Source organism: Protopterus annectens, chromosome 3.part1 (genome assembly GCF_019279795.1).
Source record: "Protopterus annectens isolate FY-2018-M chromosome 3.part1, PAN1.0, whole genome shotgun sequence".
NCBI lineage: Eukaryota > Metazoa > Chordata > Ceratodontiformes > Protopteridae > Protopterus > Protopterus annectens.
Genome location: NC_056732.1, coordinates 1586955707 through 1586978458, shown reverse-complemented (window position 1 = coordinate 1586978458; position 22752 = coordinate 1586955707). Strand labels below are relative to the sequence as shown.

The 22752-nt window shown below is 40.4% G+C and overlaps 1 protein-coding gene across 1 annotated transcript in view; it reads left to right on the top strand.

The window, feature by feature from the left end:
* Positions 1 to 4895: 4895 nt before the first annotated feature.
* Positions 4896 to 22752, top strand: part of LOC122797817 (msx2-interacting protein-like) — a 1498925-nt gene continuing 1481068 nt past the window's right edge. Inside the window, exon 1 of the mRNA XM_044066339.1 lies at positions 4896 to 5149. Coding sequence (XP_043922274.1) covers positions 5019 to 5149 — 131 coding nt within the window. The 5' untranslated portion in view covers positions 4896 to 5018. The remainder of the gene's footprint in view (positions 5150 to 22752) is intronic.

Here is a 22752-nt window from a genome sequence, read left to right as displayed (position 1 = left end):
TTTGATGAAGGTCAGGGAAAAGCTTTGCTTAACATGAATAGGAAGCCTGTTTCAAAGAAAGGGCAATCTCTAAGACACATATCTGTCTCTCCAGCATGTTTTGTTTGAGTCACTAAGTTTAGATCCCTAGATTGGGTGACCCTTGTGCTGTTTGACTTGCAGATATCAGGGCTGGATTTGCGAGGTCAGACATAAGTGAAGGCATGATGGCGGTTTATTGTACATAGCTGCTTCTGCATGCACATTCTACATCTTACTTGTAACACATGCTCAGTACTGTTAGCTTAATACCGCCCCTAGCCTGGAAACTTCCTTCAGCTACAGTGGCTGATAAGGTACAGACAACAAAGCACAGCACACTGTTCTACAGGTCACCCCTTAATAGTTGCAGGAGACAGAGTAAAGGGGTAAAGCTTTTAGTCTACCCACATAGGACCTTGTATTTTTTATGTGTGAGGAATGTCCGAGGTCACTCCAGCTACTGTAAGTGCCTAGTCAAGTTGTACTCGAGTATTGGTCTAATGAGTGTTGGGTACAAAATTTTGTTTAGTGTATAGCAGCTAGGGTTGCCAACTGTCCGGTTTTTGACCGGACTGTCCGATTTTCTGACAAATTGTCCAGTTATAAATTTCATTTAAAACCGGACACATGAAGTCCGGGTTTTGAATGAGCCAAAATTAGGGACACCTTGGGGTAAACATAGAGGCAATTTTTGTCCTTTTGCATAGGCGCCAGAACCATAGAGTGAGGGGGAGGGTCTTTTACAACAAGACTGTAATGTTTAGGACCCAACGGAGGACTCATGTGTGTGCGTGCATCACACGCAAACGTGAATTTTAAAATGTATGCGGGTTCCCTATCAACAGACATGGTAAGCAAACTCCGTTTTATGTCATAAGGCCTGTAAGCAAGCAGCTCCATTTTTTTCTGAAGGCAAGCAGGGTCCGTTTTCTGAAGTGTGCTTTTCTGAAGGCAAGCAGGGTCCGTTTTTGCATGTAAGCAGCTCTGTTTTCTAAGCCTGTAAAAGCATGCAAGCAGGGTCCATTTTCTGAAGTGTGTTTTTCCTGACCCACATAGCAGAGACTAGTTGAAAATCTGGGTCATAACAATGTTGATGGTAATAACAGACAGCACAAGAGTAGGCAGGCTTGAAAGTGGAGGAGACATTTAAAGTGGATAGTTGATACTGGACAAGGCCTTGAAGTATGTTAAAGGCGCATTACACATTTCACACTGTGTTTACTGAAATGATACCTAACATACTTTAATTGACAAGCAGTCCTCTTCCAGAAATAGACAGCAAACAACCACTGTCCTTAATTTTTCTGAAGGCAAGCAGGGTCCATTTTTGCATGCAAGCAGTTCTGTTTTCTAATCCTGTAAAAGCATGTAAGCAGCTCTGTTTTCTAAGCCTGCAAGCAGCTCCGTTTTTCTGAGCAGGGCAGTGCTTTTGCTGTTATTATTTTACAAATGTGTCAGACTTTTTTTTTTTTAATTCTAAGTACATGTTTATTTTATTTTTCTGAATTTGTTTACCGGGGTAGTGCACTTTGCAATTCTGACCAAGTAAACTGAAGAAAGAGTTTTCATAACTAAATCATAAACATTTTTAGTGGGTGTACTGTGACTTGTATATTGCTGATGCCTGCCTGCACTGTCTCCCATGACTTTAGTTTCATGAAACATCTTAGATAGTTGTTGTTTAGCTGAATTAATATGATTTTGTATTATTTACCATGGGTATCAGTCAAAAAAGTCTTAGCACTGTATGTGTGACAGACCCTTTCAATGTAGATTGTTGACTATTTAAGACTCAGAATGAGGTACACGAGTGCTATGCCTGCTCCAGTAATTTTCTCTACTTTATAGTAATTGCACTTGGTTTCATACCTCTCAGCTGTTCCTGATTTTGGCTCAGAATGTTGCTTCCCCCAATCCCAAATAAAACTGGTGATTTTGGAAGAAGAGAAGGTAGACTGCACTTAATAAATCATAATAATAATTAGTTGCTGTATACTAACTTTACTTCACAAAATACACTAATTCACCTTCACTAATTCTGTCAACTTTGCAAGATAACAGTACTAATACTTTTAAAAATGTCCCTATTTTTTCTGGATTTGTCCCCTGATTCTGGTAGTAGGGATTTGAGAACTCTGCTCACTTTGAGTTCCATTACTTGTCTTGGGACCCTTTTTGCTGATGCACTGCCTGGCCTGGTGAACATTAGGCCCTGCCTAATCACTGCAGTTGATAGCAGGAGTAAATGATGAAGGTCTGTGAGTGTGACCTTGAGTGTTAAGGATGTGAGCTATTTTAGATTCAGATAGGAATATAGTAAAGAATAGCTTAGATGTTTTCTTTATTTATTTGAGACTGTCCTGCAATGTTGTTTTAAATATTTCCTGTGATTTTGAATGCTGAAGTTACTGTGCTGATTTACTATGTATTGTCTTGTTCTTTTATTATTAAATATATTTAAACCAATCTTTGTGGCTGATATTTGTGAGACATATTTAAGCTCTTAGACTACTTGCATATCTATATGGTGACACTGTACAGGCCACTCCTAAATAGCCTTGTTCTTGGTCAGACTACCATTTGGATAATAGTAACATTACACAGTAGGACTGGACACCCTTTGTTAAGGGTCTTTTCGTTACTGGCCTTTAACAGAAAAGCATAGTAAATCGGCTTAAAGCAGGCATCCGGAACAGAAAAAGAGGGTGTTCCCATCAGCTGATGTCACTGTGATGTCATAAATGGGTGGGCCATGGCTGGGAGAGGGGGTGGGAATGGGTGGAGTTATGGGTGATGCAAGGGGCGTGAGCCGGGTGACCTTAGTCTGGATTTAGCCACAAAGAAAGCTGGCAACCCAAACAGCAGTTTCTATTTTTAAAGACTCCGTGGTGGTGCAGCGGTAGCATTGTTGCTTCAGAGCAAGAGGTTCTCCTGTTCGATTCTCGGCTGGAGTGTGGGGAGTGCCTTCTGTGTGGAGTCTGCATGTCCTCCCTGCGGTTGGGTGGGCGTTCGAAAGACATGCATAAATGGGCGTGCCTTCGTTGAAGGTTGAACATTGAGCTGGCACCTCGGCGTTCATGAAAATCTACTGCCAATCATTAGCGGACCGGAGTTCCGCTGTGGCAACTCCTAACCGGGAAAAGCCGAAAGACAACAACAACATAAACAGCTCATACAACATATATGCTTCGTTAGGGATTGTTGCCCTCATAGTTTTGGTCTGCTCCTCATAAAATTTGTGGTTTTCTGAGACAAGTAACCAAATGATGACATACATTTGAGTTTCAGACATAATGTCCTTCAGAAAATGCATACTAACACAAAGCCTGTTATTCTAGCAACTTCCTACGTTTATAATAAGAATGATTAAACTCGACTGTTTTGGTCGTCCCCTTTTGTTGGTCCTTTGTAACCTTCGTTATTCTCCACTAACTAGATAGTGCTGTAATACTAGAAATATAAACAATCTCGCCTTTGACAATCACGTTGCCAAAGTGGTTAGAAAGACCTTCTATATAGCCCACTTTATCACGAAAGGGTTCACATCTAGATCAAGAGAGGTGATTGTGCCCCTCTACTCATCACTCATCAGGCCCATAACTGAATACAATGCCCCATTTGGGATGTACCTTACCCGACACCTGCAGCAACTGGAAAGACCCCAAAAGTACCTCACTAAGAGGCTCAAGGGACTCAAACAGATGCCCTACGCAGTTAGGCTAAAGAAACTCCAGCTCTACTCAGTTGCTTACCTCCTACTCAGAGGCGATCTGTGCCTGACGTATAAAGCCATGTCCAAACCAGAATTGATGGACATGCTCCACCTCAGGAAATCCAAATCCCTTAGAGCTACACGCTCCAGGGACTTAAACCTCAGTACAGAAATAAATAGGACATGCTGGAGGGACAGATTCATATCCCAGAGGCTCCCCTCACTGTGGAACAAAATCCCTATCCATGTTAGGCAGAGCCCCTCAATGACCCTCTTCAAAAGAAATCTTGACGAGTGGATGGGAGATCATAAGTTTACCCCTGGGATCTCTTCTGTGTCCCTACTAGACAGAGGCACAGTAAACTAACCTTAAAAGGGATATCTTCTGTGACCTACTATACAGAGGCACAGTTAACTAATCTAAAAGGGTGGCGAAAGCCAAACACACTCTGGCTAGGCTTATAAATGCCCTAGGGCAGATAGCCTAGTATCAATCTATGAACCTATAAGGGCTTTATAGCAAAATACATTTTACAATGACTTATGTGTTTTAAAATTGGTGGTATATACATAATATTGACATTTTAAAAAAGTTTTAAGATTTTTTAATAAAGTTATAACGCAATGACTTTTAACTCACGTACATAAAAGCAACAGCGTATGTTTAAAAAAGCTTTTATTGGTTTATTGAATAATTAAGAGTTCTTTTTTTACTGGCGATTGTAATATATAAAAGGAATTGATACAAGGCTTGTTTTAGCATCTAATGAAGTCTTGGCAGCGTGAGACGAAAACGCGGTGATCCGTTAAGTGTTTATGTCTTGGAGTACAATAAAGGACTGTGTTAGATAACATACCCAGTGTATTCCTTAGTGTATTCCTTTTGAGTGCCTTTAATGATTAAGCTCTGACTTTTTGGTCCTTTGTTCCTCTTCATTTTTCGCATTGTCCAGATGTTTTGTATTGCTATACTAACACATTAACATAAAATACACAATTACTTGAGCTTCTGAACAAATGGAAGCCGTTTACTGGAGCATTTGAACCTTGGTCCTGAAGCAAAATTAAAAAGAGTAGAGGTAACAATTCTGCATTCTACTGTTAGATCCAAAGTGTAACGCACATCACCCCCGCCTCCCGAACAGCCTATCGCCTTTCAATGACGTAAAACTACGGCGACAGGTTTTGCTCTAGTCGTAGGTACTCTTTACTGATGCGCCTTTTATTTTCTTTTGCCGTGTGAATTTGTAGTATCTTACACTGACCATTAATTGGTTGTAGAAATATGCTTTCTATTCCTGGTTTGGGTCGGTATTCTGGCAGTGTAATCCTGCCACCCCCAGACTCCGGCAGCGAAAGAGCCTTGCCACAGCCAGTGGATATTAACCTCACTCTGCAGAAGTGGCGAGATGCTTCGTAAGTGCTGCTGTTATTTCACGTCTTAAGTAAAATCCAGTGTAGAGATGTGTTTAATGCATTGCATGGTTGTTTAACAATCGAGAAACGCGTTTCAGAATTTTTCTTCATTATTTATGGGTTTTTACATGTTGATATATCATATATTTAATATTGGACTGGAGTCAGTGACTATCCTGAGATCAGTAAGAGTGTTCAGAAATACCGACTTAACCATATGCATTTATTTTCTTTAAATGTATTAGTTTTAGCCTCATTTACATGTACATTAGCTGAGCATCAGATACGCTTGCTCTGCTTCTATTCTTTTTTTTTTTTTACTTGTATTCCAACACCTACAGTGAGTTGCTGCTTTGTAAAATGATTACATTTAATTTTACAGTCTTTTATTTGTATTAAAAAAGATACAGTTGAAGCTTAATAACTACATTAAATATTGTAACATTCTGTTTTAGGGATAATTTTCTTGGTCTTGTTACTAGTGAGTTTAAAGCCGAGCAGTTTAGTGCCTGGGTCCTAACTTCTCCAATTAGAATAGGTGCTTATCTCCCATATGACGTGACTGACATTTTAATTATAATGTCTTATTCTTTCGGCTTTTCCCAGTTAGGGGTCACCACAGCGGATCATCTGTCCGCTCATGATTGGCAGTGGAGTTTTACAGTGTCTAGTTGCCAGCTTGGCGCCCAACCTTCCACAGAAGGCACACACTCACCTTGGGCCAATTTGGAGTGTCCAGTCCACCTACTGCATGTCTTTGGGATGTGGGAGGAAACCGGAGCACCTGGAGGAAACCCACGCGACCACAGGGAGGACATGCAGACTCCGCACAGAAGGTGCCCCAGCCGAGAATCGAACTGGAGACTGTAATACTTCTTAATTATCAAAAAGTAAATATTTATTTGAAGCAAGGTGTTCTTATAAAGAAAGATTAAAAACACGGCATAACGTCCATTGGGTGGCTTACACCCACCACCCTAGGACTGCAAAGCTTTCAAAATACTTGAATTGTTTTCTGTAGTGTACAGGTGTTTGAGTGTTTGTTTGTGCCTAGGCTTTAAATGTAAATGATCTCTAAATTTTAACTTTGTTAGACTTGGAACATTTGGAGAGCTATCATAACTTAAGGGAGGATAACTTAATCTTTCAAATTCCAACAATTAGAACAACTAGGAGAAGCCAGATGTCCATCTTTCTTAATTTGGTCATCTTGGAACAAACTACTACTTTTCATCAAAAGTTTTGGCATATTGTCAGCTTGTAACGAAAAGACAGATTTGTTGGTACGTGTATAGTTGTGTGGTAGATTTCAAATCCTCATCAGGGAATGTATAGCCTGTGTTCCATGATTGTCTGTTAGGCCTGAACACAGTTTTGCTAACTATGAAGTGGTCACACTGCAGGCATGTAAATAAGAGTTATTCTTGAACTGGGGTTTGCTACTGTACATATTTTAGGCCATGTATAACTTCTACCATGTTGTGCAAGTACTGAATGCATGTAAATGGACTTGTGGCAATTACTTTTTATTTTATTTATTACTTTCCCTTACTTATATGTATGCCTTGGTGCATTCGCTCTAATAGTACACTTTTGGTTGTATAGTTTATATGCATTGGTATTTTCAGGGCATTTATATCCTGAGGCTGGTAAAGGACATATGCTATACAGCATAGCTGCAGCTACATGTTCTCTGCATTAGTGAAGTCTTTGCTTTAGTCTTTGTGGGACCTAGTGAGCTTTGCCACAATGACATGGTATGGTTTCATTAGTTTTTGTTGCCTCTTTTACATCAAGGGCTAGAAGCATTGATTGGTGCAGATGTGCTATTCAGTATGGTTACAAATACTTAAAAATTTGATTGGAGGTAATAAGTCAGCCTGAAGTGCATTGGAAAACTACATAAATAAATGTAGCAGCATTACTAGTAACAAGAGAGTTCACCACTCAGACAAGAAATGGGCAGTCCTTTTTAATTGTCTAATAAGTTTTGATATTAACGCTGTATTCTGTGTACATAACGCAATATGTCTTACTGTTGTACATATCTACAGAGAACATTTCTGATACTAAACATTTTAGATGAATATACATTAAAATAGTATTTGCTGTGTGATGGAAATGTTTACAAGATGCAGAAATGCCACTCTGCAAACAAGATCACAATAATGGTTGATTCATTTGAAATCATTGCCAAAAAAGGTAGTGGGTGGGAATGGTGCATGGCCTGTAGTTATCTAATAGAAGAGGTATAGTTGCCTGAGTAGCAAACTCTTAATTATTTTGTATATGAAATGCCTAAGTATTATATTAAAAAGCATATATAACTAAAATTCTGCACGAGTGAGCTTTCATTTTGGGGAAGAAAGTGAAGTTCAATATTTTGCACCAGTTGTGGTATGGTTCTTCTTGCAAAATCCCAAAATGTTTGTAAGAGTGAAAACTTAATAAAATATTTATAAAACATGTATTTTCAGTATTTTTATATATGGCAGATCTGTATCTGAAACTCAATCCATTTATACTATGTTAGAAACCTTTTTAGCACCCATTGCAGCAGTAAAATGCACATACAATTAGCTGGCTGTGTTGGGATGCAAAATGCTTGTGAAAGAAGGTTTTAGTAGATGATCAAAAATAAGTTGAAGAGTTCACTATGCCAGTGCGTACTGACTTTTCCTTAGTCACATAGTAAGGCTTTAGCAGTATGTGATGTTCAAACTGCAGAATATCACATACCATCTTGGGCTTGATATTTAAGACAGAAGTATTTACGTTTCTGACTGTATTAGCTGTATTGTACATGTCCTGTGTTAGACCAGTTAATGAGGACTGATTAATTAGTACGTGAGAGTATCCAGTGTTGTTGTTGTGTCACAAAAAGGATACCAGTATGCAAGGATACAAGTTATCATAAAATACTTGAATATTTTTTGTAGTGTACAGGTGTTTGAGTGGTTATTTGTGCCTGGGCTTTAAATCTAAATGATGTCTGAAATAAAGTTGAGTATTTTTACTTTTAAGTAACGTAGGTGCTATAAGCTTCTGTCTTAATTTGAATGGTACTACTGGAACCGCTTAAAGGCATTAAATGTGTAAGGCCTCCCTCTTAGCCCTGTATATTGTTTGTTTAGAGGAAAAATATGCTGCAAGTGTATTAAAATAATTTTTACTAGTGTGAGCTAGAATTGTAAATTGGAACATACCGAAAGAGTAAATTCTGCAATGTAGGATTTTGACAGATGATTTGACCTTAACCTTTTACAGTAACAGAATTGTATGTTTGTTGCATGCTATAAAAAGGTTACGTAATTGTAGGTATTTAACAGTGAAATTACAATCTGCATAGAAGTATCAGTAAATATGAAGAGATTCTATAATTGTACAGAACCACAGTGAATTTATAGATTGCAGGAATGCACCCTAATGGCAGTTCATTCTTATCCATGCCACCGTATAAAAAGCTGGAGAATAACAAGTTAGGTTCATAGGTAGGTACTAGGCTATCGACCCTAGGGCTTATACAAGCCTAGCCAAAAAGGTACCTTGGCTTTTGCCACCCAAGAAAATTATTTTCCTGTGCCCCTGTCGAGCAGAGCCGCAGAGGTGATCCATGGGGTGAATTTCCTATTTCCCATCCAATCATCAAGATTTTTTTTTTTTTTTTGAAGAGTGCTAATGAGCTTTGTTTGATATAGATAGGTAGTTTGTTCCAGAGTAGGATACTAAACTTATAAATTAGTTTGCTTGCCTATTTTCTTCTGGGTTGGGGAGCAAGTATTCAGTTTCATGTTATACGTTTTGTTAGGGTATGAAATTCCCAAATGATAACCTAGAATTCACAGTGTCAGTTTTAGTGTGGAAAAGTAGCGTTTAGCTCTGGTATGCAACTAACATATAGGTGTGTGTGTACTTTAACTGTATATTTTTATTTGTTTATTTATGAATTAATTATTTGGGGCATTTATTCACTTCATTCATGAAGGGTATGAAATGCTGTAAGGGTACTCTTTAATTCATTTGTAATTATTTTAATATGAATATTGTGCAGAGTAAACCTGAGATAGACTTTTATGTCTGAGTGCCAAAATAAGTTTTTTTTACCCACAATTATGAATTAGGTAAAGCCAATATTGGAGAAAGAATGAATGGTTTGAGTAAGCAAGACATCAGCGTATTAGTTGTATGTTGTATTTCAGGTATTGCAGTACAGTACTGTCCAAGAAGACAGAAAGTTCTGTGTGTGTTTGCCTTACATTAACATTAAGGTCTTTACTTAAAAAGAAAAAAAATAAATTTTAGCTGTATAGCTCATCAGATTCATTTCCGTCATATGTTATAGTATGGGGCCATATTCTCTAAGAAAATGGTACTTTAACAGACTAAGTAGAGCATTTATTAGGTAAAGCAATAGTACACCAAGCTGTACCCGCGGTAGCGTTGTCGCCTCACAGTAAGACGCTGTCCCGTTCGATTCTCAGCTAGAGCGTCTTCTGTGTGGAGGCATGCGTGAATGGGCGTGCCTTCGTTGAAGGTTGTGCGTCAGGGCTGGTAACTCAGCACGTAAAAATCCACTCCAAAACATTAGCTGACCGGAGTTCCGCTGTGGCAACCCGTAACCGGGATAAGCCAAAAGACACAACAATAGTACACCAAGCTGTTAATGTGGTGGGAGACATGTAGGTGTGATTGCAGTGGATAAGGTTTGAGAATATTAAAAAGGTCAAAGGATAATGCAACTGTGGAAGAAGAGCAGAAACAACATGTTAATACTTTCATATTTTTAACAAAACTTTTGTGTTTTATTAATATCAGATTGTTCCACCAAGCATTGCTTTCAGTATTAAGGTCCATCATAGACCATGGTCGTAGATACTGCATTTCTAGCTAAGTTGTTTCTAGAGTGATGTAACGGATTATATTGGGTATTCATATTTCTTGTCTTGCGGTAGTGGTGCTGCGGTAGCGTTGTCGCCTCACAGCAAGACATTGTCCCGTTCGATTCTCAGCTAGAGTGTCTTCTGTGTGGAGGCATGAGTGAATGGTGTGCCTTCGTTGAAGGTTGTGCGTCAGGGCTGGTAACTCAGAGCACGTAAAAATCCACTACCAAACATTACCAGACCGGAGTTCCGCTGTGGCGAGCCCTATCCGGGATAAGCTGAAAGACACAACAGTCATTCATATTTCTTGTCTTCCAGTGAACAAGTAGTTAAAATACACATCTGGAGCCTTTCTCCCCAGGCCTCTGCTGAAAATTGGCTTTGTTCCAAGTCAGACTTTCCCGGTTAACCAATGTTAAATAAAAAATAAAATAAAACAGTACATTTAGAATAACAGTACCGAAGAATTCAAGTAGCAAACCTTGTCTGTGCAGACTTTGGTAAATTGTAGCCTACAGGGGACAGTCCTTGATAAGTTTATCACACACGGGGGCAGTTCATTTACAGTTTGTGTATGTGAGACTCTGAAAGGGTTTATTTACGTGAAAGTCTGGGGTTCACTGTAAGCTTGGTTAAGCAGACTGTGACCTGAGGGATGATATAGTTCTGACATGGGTTATAGGCGACCTTTTGCAAAAGCTGGGACCATGACTCAGGTAATTTTCTTGGTAATGTTCTTCCTTGTCCCATGGCTTTGCTGACTTGACAGGGTTCCAGAAGATATGTCAACTGGTGACCTTCTGTGATGGCTGTGGATGACAGATATTGACATTCTGAATAATACGTCCTGTCCTCTCTCTGCTTATGCTAACCTGTATAGGTCTCAAGAATGGGTCATTGATGACCTTCTCTTATAGCTGTGGACCCCAGCTGCAGTGACATTCTGTGTAATATGCCTTTCCCCAGCAGACCTTTAGTCTCTCAGCAGCCATTGGTGATCCCATGCCTAGTTGGCACACTGTTATATTGAGTTGTAATTTAAGGGTGTTTACCTCTGTTTAATGCAGCAGGGGGAAAAAAGAGTTATCTATGTTCCAGACGTTTATTTTAAATAACATTAAAAAGTTTGGAATTGCTTTGGTTCACCTAAAAGGGGGAACAACCCCTTTGTTTTTATACTTCTCCCCCAAAATTTTTAAATTATCTTATGAATTTCTTTATGCAATCCTCATGCATGCAGGAAAGTAAATAATGTGGGAAGAAATAGCCAGGGAATTGTTATGGCTAGGCTTGTATAGGCCCTAGGGCTGATAGCCTAGTACCAACCTATGAACCTAGTGCATTTGTTACTTCAACCTATGAACCTAGTGCATTTGTTACTTCAGCACTGATTTATAATACAGTTATTTTATGGTTGTATGTGTGTGTGTGTGTGTGTGTGTGTGTGTGTGTGTGTGTGTGTATAGTATGTGTTTTCTTTAACTAGAATTTAGTTTGATCTAATCAGTAGTAGTTTGTGTGTGTGTGTGTGGGGGGGGGGGGGGTACTTGCTGTTCTAAAATGCACATTTACAGCTCTGTTTATAAAAGATGTTATGTTTAACTTTAGACCATTTCTGATTTTTTTGTTAGGGTGGATTGCTTGTCTGTGACGAAAAAGGTTTGTTGCTTTGAAACACTACCTGGATTTCATGAGTTTTGGAAATTATTGTGACTGAACTCATCAACAATGTTTTAATACACTAGTTTCTATGTTTTTTATAGTATGAATATGCAAACTTCTTGTTAGACACTCCATGCTCCTATTCAACTTTCAGTGATTTAGCAGTCTTAAACTTGTGAATCCATGTATCACAAAATATTCTGTCTAGTCTTGGTCTGGGATTAACTGTGTACAATATTTTATTTATTTATTTAATTAATGACTTGCTTAGTAATAAGCTACGACTGTGTTGTTTTATCAAGATTTACCCACAGTTGGTGTGATTTGTTCCCAGGCTTGTACAGAACATTATTGCAGTGCAGTAGAAGTGTCATAGAAAATTGAATCTCTGTTGTGGGGTTTTTTACTATATGAAAAAAAAACTGGGGATTTTTTTACGAGGGGAAGTGCAAAAAATACAAGGAAAATCAGGTACATTACAGCATACCTGATTTTTCTCATGTTTTGCTCTGTCGCCAGTAAAAAGAGGTTTACAGTGCTGTTATCCAGCATATGCCAATAGAAAGTCTGACCACTACTTCAGAGGCCAGACTTTTTTTTTTTCCCTATTAGTATACGTTTGATTGATTTACAACAGGCATGTTAGTGGTTGGGCCGTCCAGTCAGCTTATACTTTTTTGAATATGCCTTTATTATATACTTTAATTTTGTTGACTGGGCAAGAAAGGTCCCTTTTCGATGGAAACCTGGGGAGAAAAAATAAGAATAAAAATATATACAGTAATGTTCTAATACATAGAAATCTAGGGAAATACTACAATAAAAATATAGACAACATACAAGTAATGTTCTAATGAAATGCATTAGGCATGGAAATAATAGGTAATAGTCTAGTAAGTAGAATTCTAAGGAAATAATTCTCTGGCTGTACAGTGCTCGTATGCTTTCTACACACTTAGACCAATATGGAGTGGGGAAAAAAATGTAGAAGTGTCTCCGTGCTTGTCTGTGAGAGACTCCCGTTAAGGCTGGTTAAGCATCTTGATGCACTAGAGCTCCTTCATGTCCAAAAAAACTATTTGAAAGGTCCTTTTCCATACATTGGCTAGAAGTAGAACCCCTTCTACAACCCAATAAAGCCACAACACATATATATATATATATATACAATAAGTCAAGTCCCTTCCTAGATTATTTTAACTATCTGTCCATTGATTGGCAAACTTGCACCACCAGTAATGCAGAAGAGCAGAGATTCCTGGACTTTGTCACTACAGATGCCCTGGAACAGTCCGAATACCCCCTAGAAGAAACAACATCTTGGACCTTGTCCTTACCCAATATAGGTGCATCTTGTACCATCCATTGCATATAATTTTCCTTTTAAGTCTGACCATAAAGCCATTTCATTTGAAATTTAGTTGAAACCAGAGACCCCCTCCGGCCATGGTATCTTTAGAAACTTCTCTAATGCAATCTGTGTACTATGATACTGTGGCAAGCTTCAGATCCCTTCCAAACTCTGAAAGTTCTGCTGCTTATTTTGTGTCTCACACCAGCAAACTGTACCAGCAAGTAAACAGCTGCATTAATGCATCTGTTCTCTGTGAAAACAAGTATAGGGCAAACTCCAGAAGCAACCCCCCCATGGTTGAGTTATAACACAAACTATATAATAAAAAAATATTGGCCAAAGTTAAGGAGAGCAGTTCTTCAGAACAGAGCCTTCCTTATTTAGTTAACCTATGTAGCAGCTACTGGTCTCAACAGTTTTACCTTCCACTGTCTGCTGTCTGCATGAAGTTGTTGGGGAATCTTTAGGTGTCAGGGCAACTTTTGATGTGTCTCAGTCATTGCTGTGGCCACTCCTGGTTCCTCAGACCACTCGTCAATTTTCCCCTGATCTCTCCTGTGTTGCATGTATAGTCACCATAGACCGGGGGTTAGCCACATCTGTGTGGCTGTAGGGATGCCTTTGGTGGGCAAGGAAGAACCACTTTTTTATTGGTCTCAAGGAAGGGGGCATGTGAATATCCTTTACTCAGCTGGGATAGGGACCCCCGATTTGAGTGTGAGTATGCCAGATAGTTCCCTGGGAATAGTGAACATCGTCAGAAAATCTTGCCTTCTTCTGTTTCTGTTTCTTTGAATGGGGAAGATTTCTTGGGGTTTTTCTTCTTCTTAGGTTCATAGGTAGGTACTAGGCTATCTGCCCGAGGGCATTTATAGGCCTAGCCAGAGTGTGTCTGCTTACGCTGCCCCATTGATTAATTAACTGAACCTGTCAAGCAGAGCCAGTGAAGTGATCCCAGGGGTGTATTTTCTGTTACCCATCCACTCGTCAAGGTTTCTCTTGAAGAGTGTTAGTGAGGGGCTCTGCCTAATGTAGATAGGAATTTTGTTCCAATGCATGGGGAGTCTCAGTGACAGTAATCTATTCCTCTAGCATGTTCTATTTATTGCTGTGTGAGGTTTAGCTGACTACAGCGCGTGGCTCACAGTGACTTGGATTTCTTTAGGTGGAGCATGTCCATCAATTCTGAGTTGGACATGGCTTTGTAAGTCAGGCAGAGATCACCTCTGAGTAAGTGATATGCCACTGAGTACAGTCGGAGTTTTTTCAGTCGGTCTGCATAAGACGTATGTTTGAGGCCAGTAATCCTCTTGGTGAGGTACTTTTGTGGTCTTTCCAGCTGTTGGAAGTGTCTTGTGAGGTACATCCCAAATGAGGCATTGTACTCTGTGATTCGTCTGAGTGACGAGTAGAGGGGCACTATAACCTCTTTATTTCTAGATGCGAATCCTTTAGCAATTAGATGGGCCACATAGAAGGATTTCCTAACTACTTTGGCAATATGATTGTCAAAGGAGAGATTATTATCTATCTGGGTCCCCAAATCTCTTACCCCTTCTGTATTAAGGGGGCTGCCACCTATGTGGTAATTTGTGGGTGTTTTGTTTTTCCCATATGGGATGACTATGCATTTTTTGGTATTTAGCTTGAGGCCATGACTTTGACACCAGGTGTCCGTCTCAGTAAGGCCTTTTTGGAGGATGTCCATGTCAGCCAGAGAGGCAGTTATGGCTCCCAGTTTGCAGTCATCGGCGAACTTGGTTAGCCATAGTCCTCCTGTGTTTGCCTGTACTTCTGAGAAGTATTTGCCAAACAGTAGGGGTCCCAGAACCGGGCCTTGTGGGACACCACTTGTGACTGGTTTAGAGTCGGACCTGGAGCCTGCTATTCTTACCGCATTAGTTCTGTCTGTAAGCCGGTTGGCAACCCATCTTGTGATGGTAGGGGTTTATGTTCAGGCTGGTGAGTTTTTCTATAATACTTGAGTGAGGAATGGTGTTGAATGCCTTGGCGAGGTCAAGGTAGGCTGTGAGAACCACCTTTCTCTTGTCTGTGGCCTTGGTGACTGTCTGAAAGAAGTCAACCAGGTTTAGTAGGCATGATCTGCCCTTAACAAAGCCGAACTGGGTTGGGTCAAGTGTTTGGAGGTTCCCAATGTCTTTGTTAATGCGCTCCATAGCCTTGCAGACCAGGCTAGTCAGACTTGTAGGGCGATAGTTACCAGGGTCAGTTGTGACCCCACCTTTGTGGAGCAGAATAACCATTGCTGTGCACCATTCTATGGGCACGTAGCCTGTGGAGAGGCTGAGGTTGAACAGCATGCTTAGGTGGGGGGTTAGTTCGTTCTGTATAGTTTGTGCAAGATGCATCCTGGGATACCATCTGGCCCCATTGATGCTGCGTTTTTGGCTTTTGAAAGGGCCGTATTCACCTGTGCGTCTGTGATTTCTGGGGCACTACACTTTTCCGGTATTATTGTGGGCCCTTTTGGAGGTGAGAGGGGGGTGAAGTTTGCACTGAATCTATCTGCCAGAATGTTGGCAATATCAGTAGGTTCAGTATATTTTGTGCTATGTTGCACTAGTACAGAGCATATCTGTGAGTTGCCACTTAGATCCTTGACATAGCTAAAGAAGGCTTTGTGGTTATCTTTCGAATTCTTGGCTATTTTACTTTCAAAGTTAGCCTTGGATGATTTTTTGAGTGACCTTAGTTTCTTACTGATACTGATCAGGGATGTCTTTCCTTCTTGGGATTTGCTTTTTTTCTGAACTAGTTTCCTCCTTTTATTGTATAACCTGTTAATGGCAGGGGTCCACCAGACTGGTTTCCTTCTCTTAGGGGAGTGAGTCTTGGTTTTGCTAGGGATGGCACGATCAATGCATCCTTGTAGGTGCTCATAGAGTGCATTTGTAAAGGATTCTGCATCTTGGGCAAGCGTTATCCTTTAGTATGGGGGTAGTTAAACTTACCACCGCTGTCTTACATAAGGTGAAGTTTGCTTTAGAAAAGTTTTTCCCTGTGGTTTCCTTGGTTGGGGGTGGTGGTGGGGTGTGGGCATCCAGAGTGATTAGTTTATGGTCTGATCTAACCAGTGACAAGTTGACCTCCGGTGCGGAACACCTGTCGCCCATGTTGGTGATGACCAGGTCCATTTCACCTCTGGTAGGGGGGTTTACCAGCTGATCCAGGGCGTTGGAGTTAATAAATTCCAGGAAGCGCTGAGCATGGGAGTTTGTACTCAAGTAGTTTTCCCAGTTAATGGTAGAGTAATTGAAATCCCCCAATATCAGGGTGTTCATTAGGACCTTCATGTTTTCCATTGTCTCCAGAAAGGCAGAATGGTGGTCCTGGGTCATGGAGGGTGATCTGTAGCAGGCCACAATTTGCATTGCAGATTTGTCCGATGTTAGTTGCACATGGATGATCTCAGAGGTATCATGCTGTGCCACTAACCTGGAGGTGTAGGTATCCTTGATGAATATGGATACACCCCCTCCTTTTGTGTTTCGGTCCATGTTTTGTGGCCGAAATGTATGGCATGAGTTGTAGCCCGATAGTGATGGAATGCTCTCTGGAGTCTTGAACCAGGTTTCAGTTACTGCACAGATGTCGACGTTCTCCATACTGACGAGTGCTTCGAGCGCATGCATTTTGAGATTTAAACTCCTGGCGTTGAGTAGCATAACCCTCATTTTTTTTATTTGTGCTGTTTATGGAGGTGGGTTTGACTTTTGAGCCTTGCCTAAAAAAGGCACTATGGGTCAGCAAGAGCCTTGGCCCGTATTCAAAAGCCTAGGGGTGACCGGTGCAAACCATCTCTTGCGAGGCAACGTGGCTTGTCGAGCATGCCGTCCCAGGCTGACAGACACTGGATCCCCTTTGAATGACACCAGAAGCTTAGCCAATTGTTGAAATTGATCATTTTTTCGTTATACTGAGGTATCATTCTTGGTGAGGGCAGGATGCTACTCAGGGTCATACTCGCCTGGGCTACATGATCAGAGAGCTCTTCCATGTCTCTCTTCATGTAGTCCAGGGAGGTACGTCTCGGGTCATTCACACCAACATGAACAATGACAGAGTCATATTTGTACTTGTTCTGGAGTGACCTGAGTGCTTGTGTTATGTGGTGGATTCTGGCAGCTAACAGTAACCTTCTCCTTGTCCAGCCTAGTGAGTGGGACGTCAGTGTGCTTGACTATAGAGTCACCTATTATTAGTGTGTTAGGTATGTTATTTTGCCTTAAGGGCTGTGATTGTGCGGCACATTGATTTTGTGTTTTATGTGTTGGCCGGTTTGTGACGGGAGGTGCAGGTTTTTTGGGTGTCTGCTTTGGAGCTCTCGGATGCTTTTGTAGGTTTTTATTTAGAACTTCCGAGTATGATTTAGTGTATTTTTTGCCAGTGCTGGTTTAGTAGGTCTGTGTGAGGCAGGAAGTGTGGTGCAAGTGTTAACCTTCTCCTCATGACTGTCTGTTCCAGTCTTGGGTGGAGAGACCTTATTCTCCAGTTTGGCTGTATAATTGCATCTCTTGCATATGTTAGTGTTTTGTGGTAGGAGGAGAGGGTTGTATGTGTACATGAGGCAGTTGTAACATTGCCTCAGGATACCCAGGTTCACTAGCTGGACTGGAGAGTACACCTGAAGTTGTCCTTTAGTCATGCCTGAATAGTAGGGTGAACTGCTTAGTCGCTTGGTTTGTGAGGGGTGGATAAAGAGCCTTACCCTGCTAGGCAATCAAGTGTCTGGGTATATTAGTGCTTGCTATTAAGTCTGAGCAAGTGCTGGACTGTAGGATGCTTTCTGAGTCCTTAGGTTGAGAGTTAGACCAATTTCAAGGGAAAAACTGAAGAGGAGAATTAGTGGAGTCAGGAATAATTTAATCGTAGCTAACCGGTGCTGCCCGGCGTGCAAAACTGTGCAAATGCGGTTTTTAACCTACTAACTTCTGGGACAGATGGCTGTTCAAAGTTCCCCTCTCTCGCAAGTGAACAGAGAAACTTCCCTCTATCCAAGTAAAGTATGGACAACTCAGAAACTTGTAACACATCCCTGAATTCAGCACTGGCCTGAAAACTGGACTATACTAGTTTAGAACGGTGTGAAACGAGGAATGTTTTTTTGAAAAGATAAGGCAAAAACAATAAAAAGTACACTTAAAACAGCTTTAAACTAATACAAGTGATCAGAAAAGGTTATTATACTTTAGTGTGCAGCCTACAACAGTTAAATTATTTAAACAAAAAAATGACTTTAAGTGCAGGCAGTCAAACAATCTTTTAAATCACAGTAAACGCTGTAAAATCAGCGTTTTGGCAGAAAACAGTTAAGTACAGCAAGAAAATACAGAAAAGTGATGCTTAAAAGAGAGTCTTTGGAGTGATTAAATTAGAAGGCTTATATCAGTTTAAGGCTTTCTAGTGCTTTCCAGTAGGTTAGTTACTGGAATGATGGGAAACGAGCACAGATGTGGTCTTTTAAAGCAGAAAGTTGAAAGAGATGGACAGCTTCCCAAATGATCAATAAACTGCAATTCCTGGGCCAAGAACCACTCCTCCTGTGGTAGACAGGCTACCTACTACTTACCACTCCCATTGATAAGCTAGAAGGCTCCACTCTAACACAAAGGCTTGGGGGGCTCAGAAGCTTACAAACAGTCCTGGATACAGCAAATCTGTACCTGGACTAGACTAGTTATGGGAAAGGTGGGGATCAAGCGCAAACATGGGTTTTAAAACCAGAAAGTTGAGAGAGATGGAAAAACTGCCCAAACGGCCAATAAACTACAATTTCTGGGCCAGGAACCAATCCTCTTGTGGTAGATAGGCTACCTAGTGCTTACCACTCCCACTGATAAGCTAGAAGGCTTCCCGGGCTCAGAAGCTTACTAACAGTCCTGGATACAGCAACTCTGTATCTGGACTAGGCTAGTTACAGGAAAGGCGGGAAACGAGTACAAGTGCAGCTTTTAAACCAGAAAGTTGAAAGAGATGGGGGGAAAAAACTGCCCAGACAGCCAGTAGCTACAATTTCTGGGCCAGGAACCAATCCTCTTGTGGTAAATAGGCTACCTAATGCTTACCACTCCCACTGATGAGCTACAGGGCTTCCTCCCAACACAGAAAGGCTTGGGGGGGGCTCAGAAATTTACAAAGAGTCCTGGATACAGCAAATCTGGACCTGGACTAGACTAGTTACAGGAATGGTGGGGAACAAGCACAAACACAGGCTTTTAAGCCAACAAGTTGAAATAAATGGAAAACTGCCTAAAAATAAACTACAGTTTATGGGCCAAAACCCACTCTTCCCGTGGAAGATAGGCTACCTAGTGCTTACCACTCCCACTGATAAACTAGAAGGCTTCCCTCCAACACAGAAAGGCTTTGGGGGCTCAGAAGCTTACCAACAATCCTGGATACAGCAAATCTGTACCTGGACTACACTAGTAACAGGAAAGGCAGGAAACAAGCGCAAACACAGTCTTTTAAATCAGAAGGTTAAAAGAGATGGAAAAGCTTCCCAAACGTCCAAATAACTATAATTTCTGGGCCAGAAACCTCTCCTCCTGTGGTAGATAGGCTACTTAGTGGTTACCACTCCCACTGATAAGCTAGAAGGCTTCCCTCCAATGCAGAAAGGCTTTGGGGGGCTCAGGAGCTTATAAACTGCCCTGGTGGCCTAGACTAGTTACAGGAAAGGCAGGAAACAAGCTTAGATTTTTTATTTTATTTTTATTTATTTATTTATTTATTTTACAGAAAAGCAGCTAAAACAGCAGTATATGCAATTCAAATGCAGTGCAGGCTAGCACAAATGTGTATCAGTATTACAGGAAATACAGTTTAATTAAATGCAATTAAATTAACAAATGACTATAAAAAACAAGTGCAAAAGGCATTAAATTAGATGGCTACTAACAAGCAGTAATAAGTGCAGAGTAAGAGAGACAGAACAGCAACTATGGCAGTTGCAGTAAGAACAGCTGAATAAAGTGTATGTGTGTGTATATATATATATATATATATATATATATATACATTTTTTTTTTTTGAGGGAGGGAACAGAGCAGGCTTAAGACGCTACAGGGGTTGTCCTTCCCAAATGCTCTCTTTGTACACAGTAGGAGTGCCTGAAATCAGAATATGATCTCACTGCACTCAGTTGAGTGAGCAAATGAGATGGGCCCAGAAGGAGTATCCAAATACAAATTTACAGGAGGAGCGGGCAGTTTCAAAGCCACCAAGTTTACCACCAAAACAAGAACAGGGAGGGTGAGTGGGAAACACAGTGGAGACAACAAGGGACAGAAACAGTACAGCACCACTATAAATAATAAGCAAATGTATAAATACAGCACAGTGCAAATTAAGTTGCAAAAGGTGTATTTATCAGTTTGGAATAGATTCCAACTCTGCTCACAACAAATCTATCAGCTTTCCACCAGTTCACATAAATGCAGTCTGTATTGGAATTACAGCAATGAAATTACACCTCAGGCAATGACTAACAGCTAGAATGGTGGCTGGCTCAACAACCCCCTACTTGATACTAGCTTCTGAGCTATCCTGAGAAAAAAACACAGTGGAGACAACAAGGGACAGAAACAATACAGCACCACTATATAAATAATAAGCAAACATATAAATACAGCAAAGTGCAAATTAAGTTGCAAAAAGTGTACTTATCAGTTTGGAATAGATTCCAACTCTGCTCACAGTAAATCTATCATCTTTCCACCAGTTCACAGAAATGCGTTTTCTCTGAATTTCTGTGAATTCTGTTTCTTTGAACGAGGAAAATTTCTTGGGGCTTGCTAAGCAACTCATTTCTGTGTTTAAAAAAGCACAAAAGTACACAAACCGTAAAAAGAAAGTCTGCACTCCTGGAACCACACCCTTCCACAACTCAAGTAAATCCTTGTAGTAAATGACCGCAAAACACTTTAGGAGCAGTAAAAACACTTTTTATTAAACCAAAATAACAAATAGATAAGCGCTTTCGTCAAGAACCTTCTCGACTTCATCGCGCTCCTAAAGTGTTTTGTGGTCCTTTTACTACAATGATTTACTTAAGCTGCTGAAAGGTGTGGTTCCAGGAGTGTTGACTTCATTTCTGTGTTTTCCTTGCTTGCTTCTTTTTTGGGCAAGAAAAGTAAGAGTTCCCCTGAAGCTGATCTTCAGTCAGAAATGAAGGCATTACAGGAAGTGCAGGGGATAATTGTAGCTTTGGAATTTTTTTCCTAGTCTGAACAGCCTGATTCTGCGGAAAGTGTGGTTTCAGATTTCCTTCTTGAAAATCTGTCTTTGTCCAGGCTTTTTTCAAAGACAAAAGAATTTTTTTTTTCAGTGGGAGCAGAATGAATTTCTATTGTATAGAAAAATGTATGAGTGGGTGGAGAAGAGTGTCAGGAGTGATTTGTGACAGACGAGTACTAGTAAGAGTGAAGGGGAAGGTCTGCAAGAGAGTAGTTGGGAAATAAAGTGCATTGTTCAGCTACTTTTATACTTTTACACTGTCAAGCTTTTTAATAACAAACATTAAATAGTTGATCTTCCCTCTTCTGAGGTAAAAATGCATTGAATGCACCTTTATTATCTGGTTCTCATGTTACAAAGCATGTTTTAAAAGTCAGCTTATACTGCTGATACTACCTCCAGAGCTGCTGTTTCTGGATCTGTAATGAAAAGGTTAGGTAGATTTCTTTCTTGAAAAATTCTTGAGTATGTTAAGGCTGAAATTTTAAATTCTTCCTTAGACAATGAAGTTCCTTTTGGCCCTTACGCAGCTGAGGTGTTCAAAAAGTGAGAATGAGTTACTATAGCAATAACCCGCCTCGTGTGGGTGTTTGGTCGAGGCCGAGGATAATAAACTAAAGCAACGATGGAGTACCCAGCATACCAGCATTACCCATGAGTTATTACTATTTGATGACAAACTGTTAAAAAGAAACTGTGCACTGGCAAAATAATGGCATTTACTGCCCTTCGCGTTGCACTGCCCTTCGCGGGTGATTGGCGTAAAGCAGCAGCCTGCGCGGCAGAGCTTCAATGAGCAAAAGCAAGAGAAAAAAAGATCTTAGTGTCTTTATTAGATGTGCTATGTTAAATGAGTTTAACATGGCGAGACAGAATAAAAAATAAACGCGGACATCTTTCTACTACTCATGGCTATAAATTGTATAGTATGCCTTTTCGCTTTCTCGTTTCTAAATTGCACTACATAGCGAGACAACTTTAAAATAAGCAGCGAGTCGGTTGCTTTTTTAAAAGCTCATAATGTATCACTATACCCTACTTTGTTAAAGTTACTTTAGGAAAAGCAGTTAACTAATAAAAGCGAGTCGGACCTAACTTCGATTACAACGAACGCTGGCCAATCAGCAGCGCGTTTCAGAGAGAAGATATGGTATGAACATTTTAGCCCTCCTTTTTGTAAGGCAAATAAGATTTCCCTTCCTCCTCACTCTCTTTCTCAAAAGGTGATTCGAGCACAAAGGTGCTCTCAAACAGGATTTAAAAAGCAACAGCAAGGAGGCTGCAAAAAAAAAAAAAAGGAAATCCCTTCCAGTTAGCACAATTGTCTGCATGTTCAGGCTCCCTCACACCCTTTAATTTCACCCTCATCCAGGGTCTTCATCTTCTCTTGTTGCACCAGATTGTTTCAGACAAATGACTCCTGAATGTAATTCAGGAGAGGTACACTT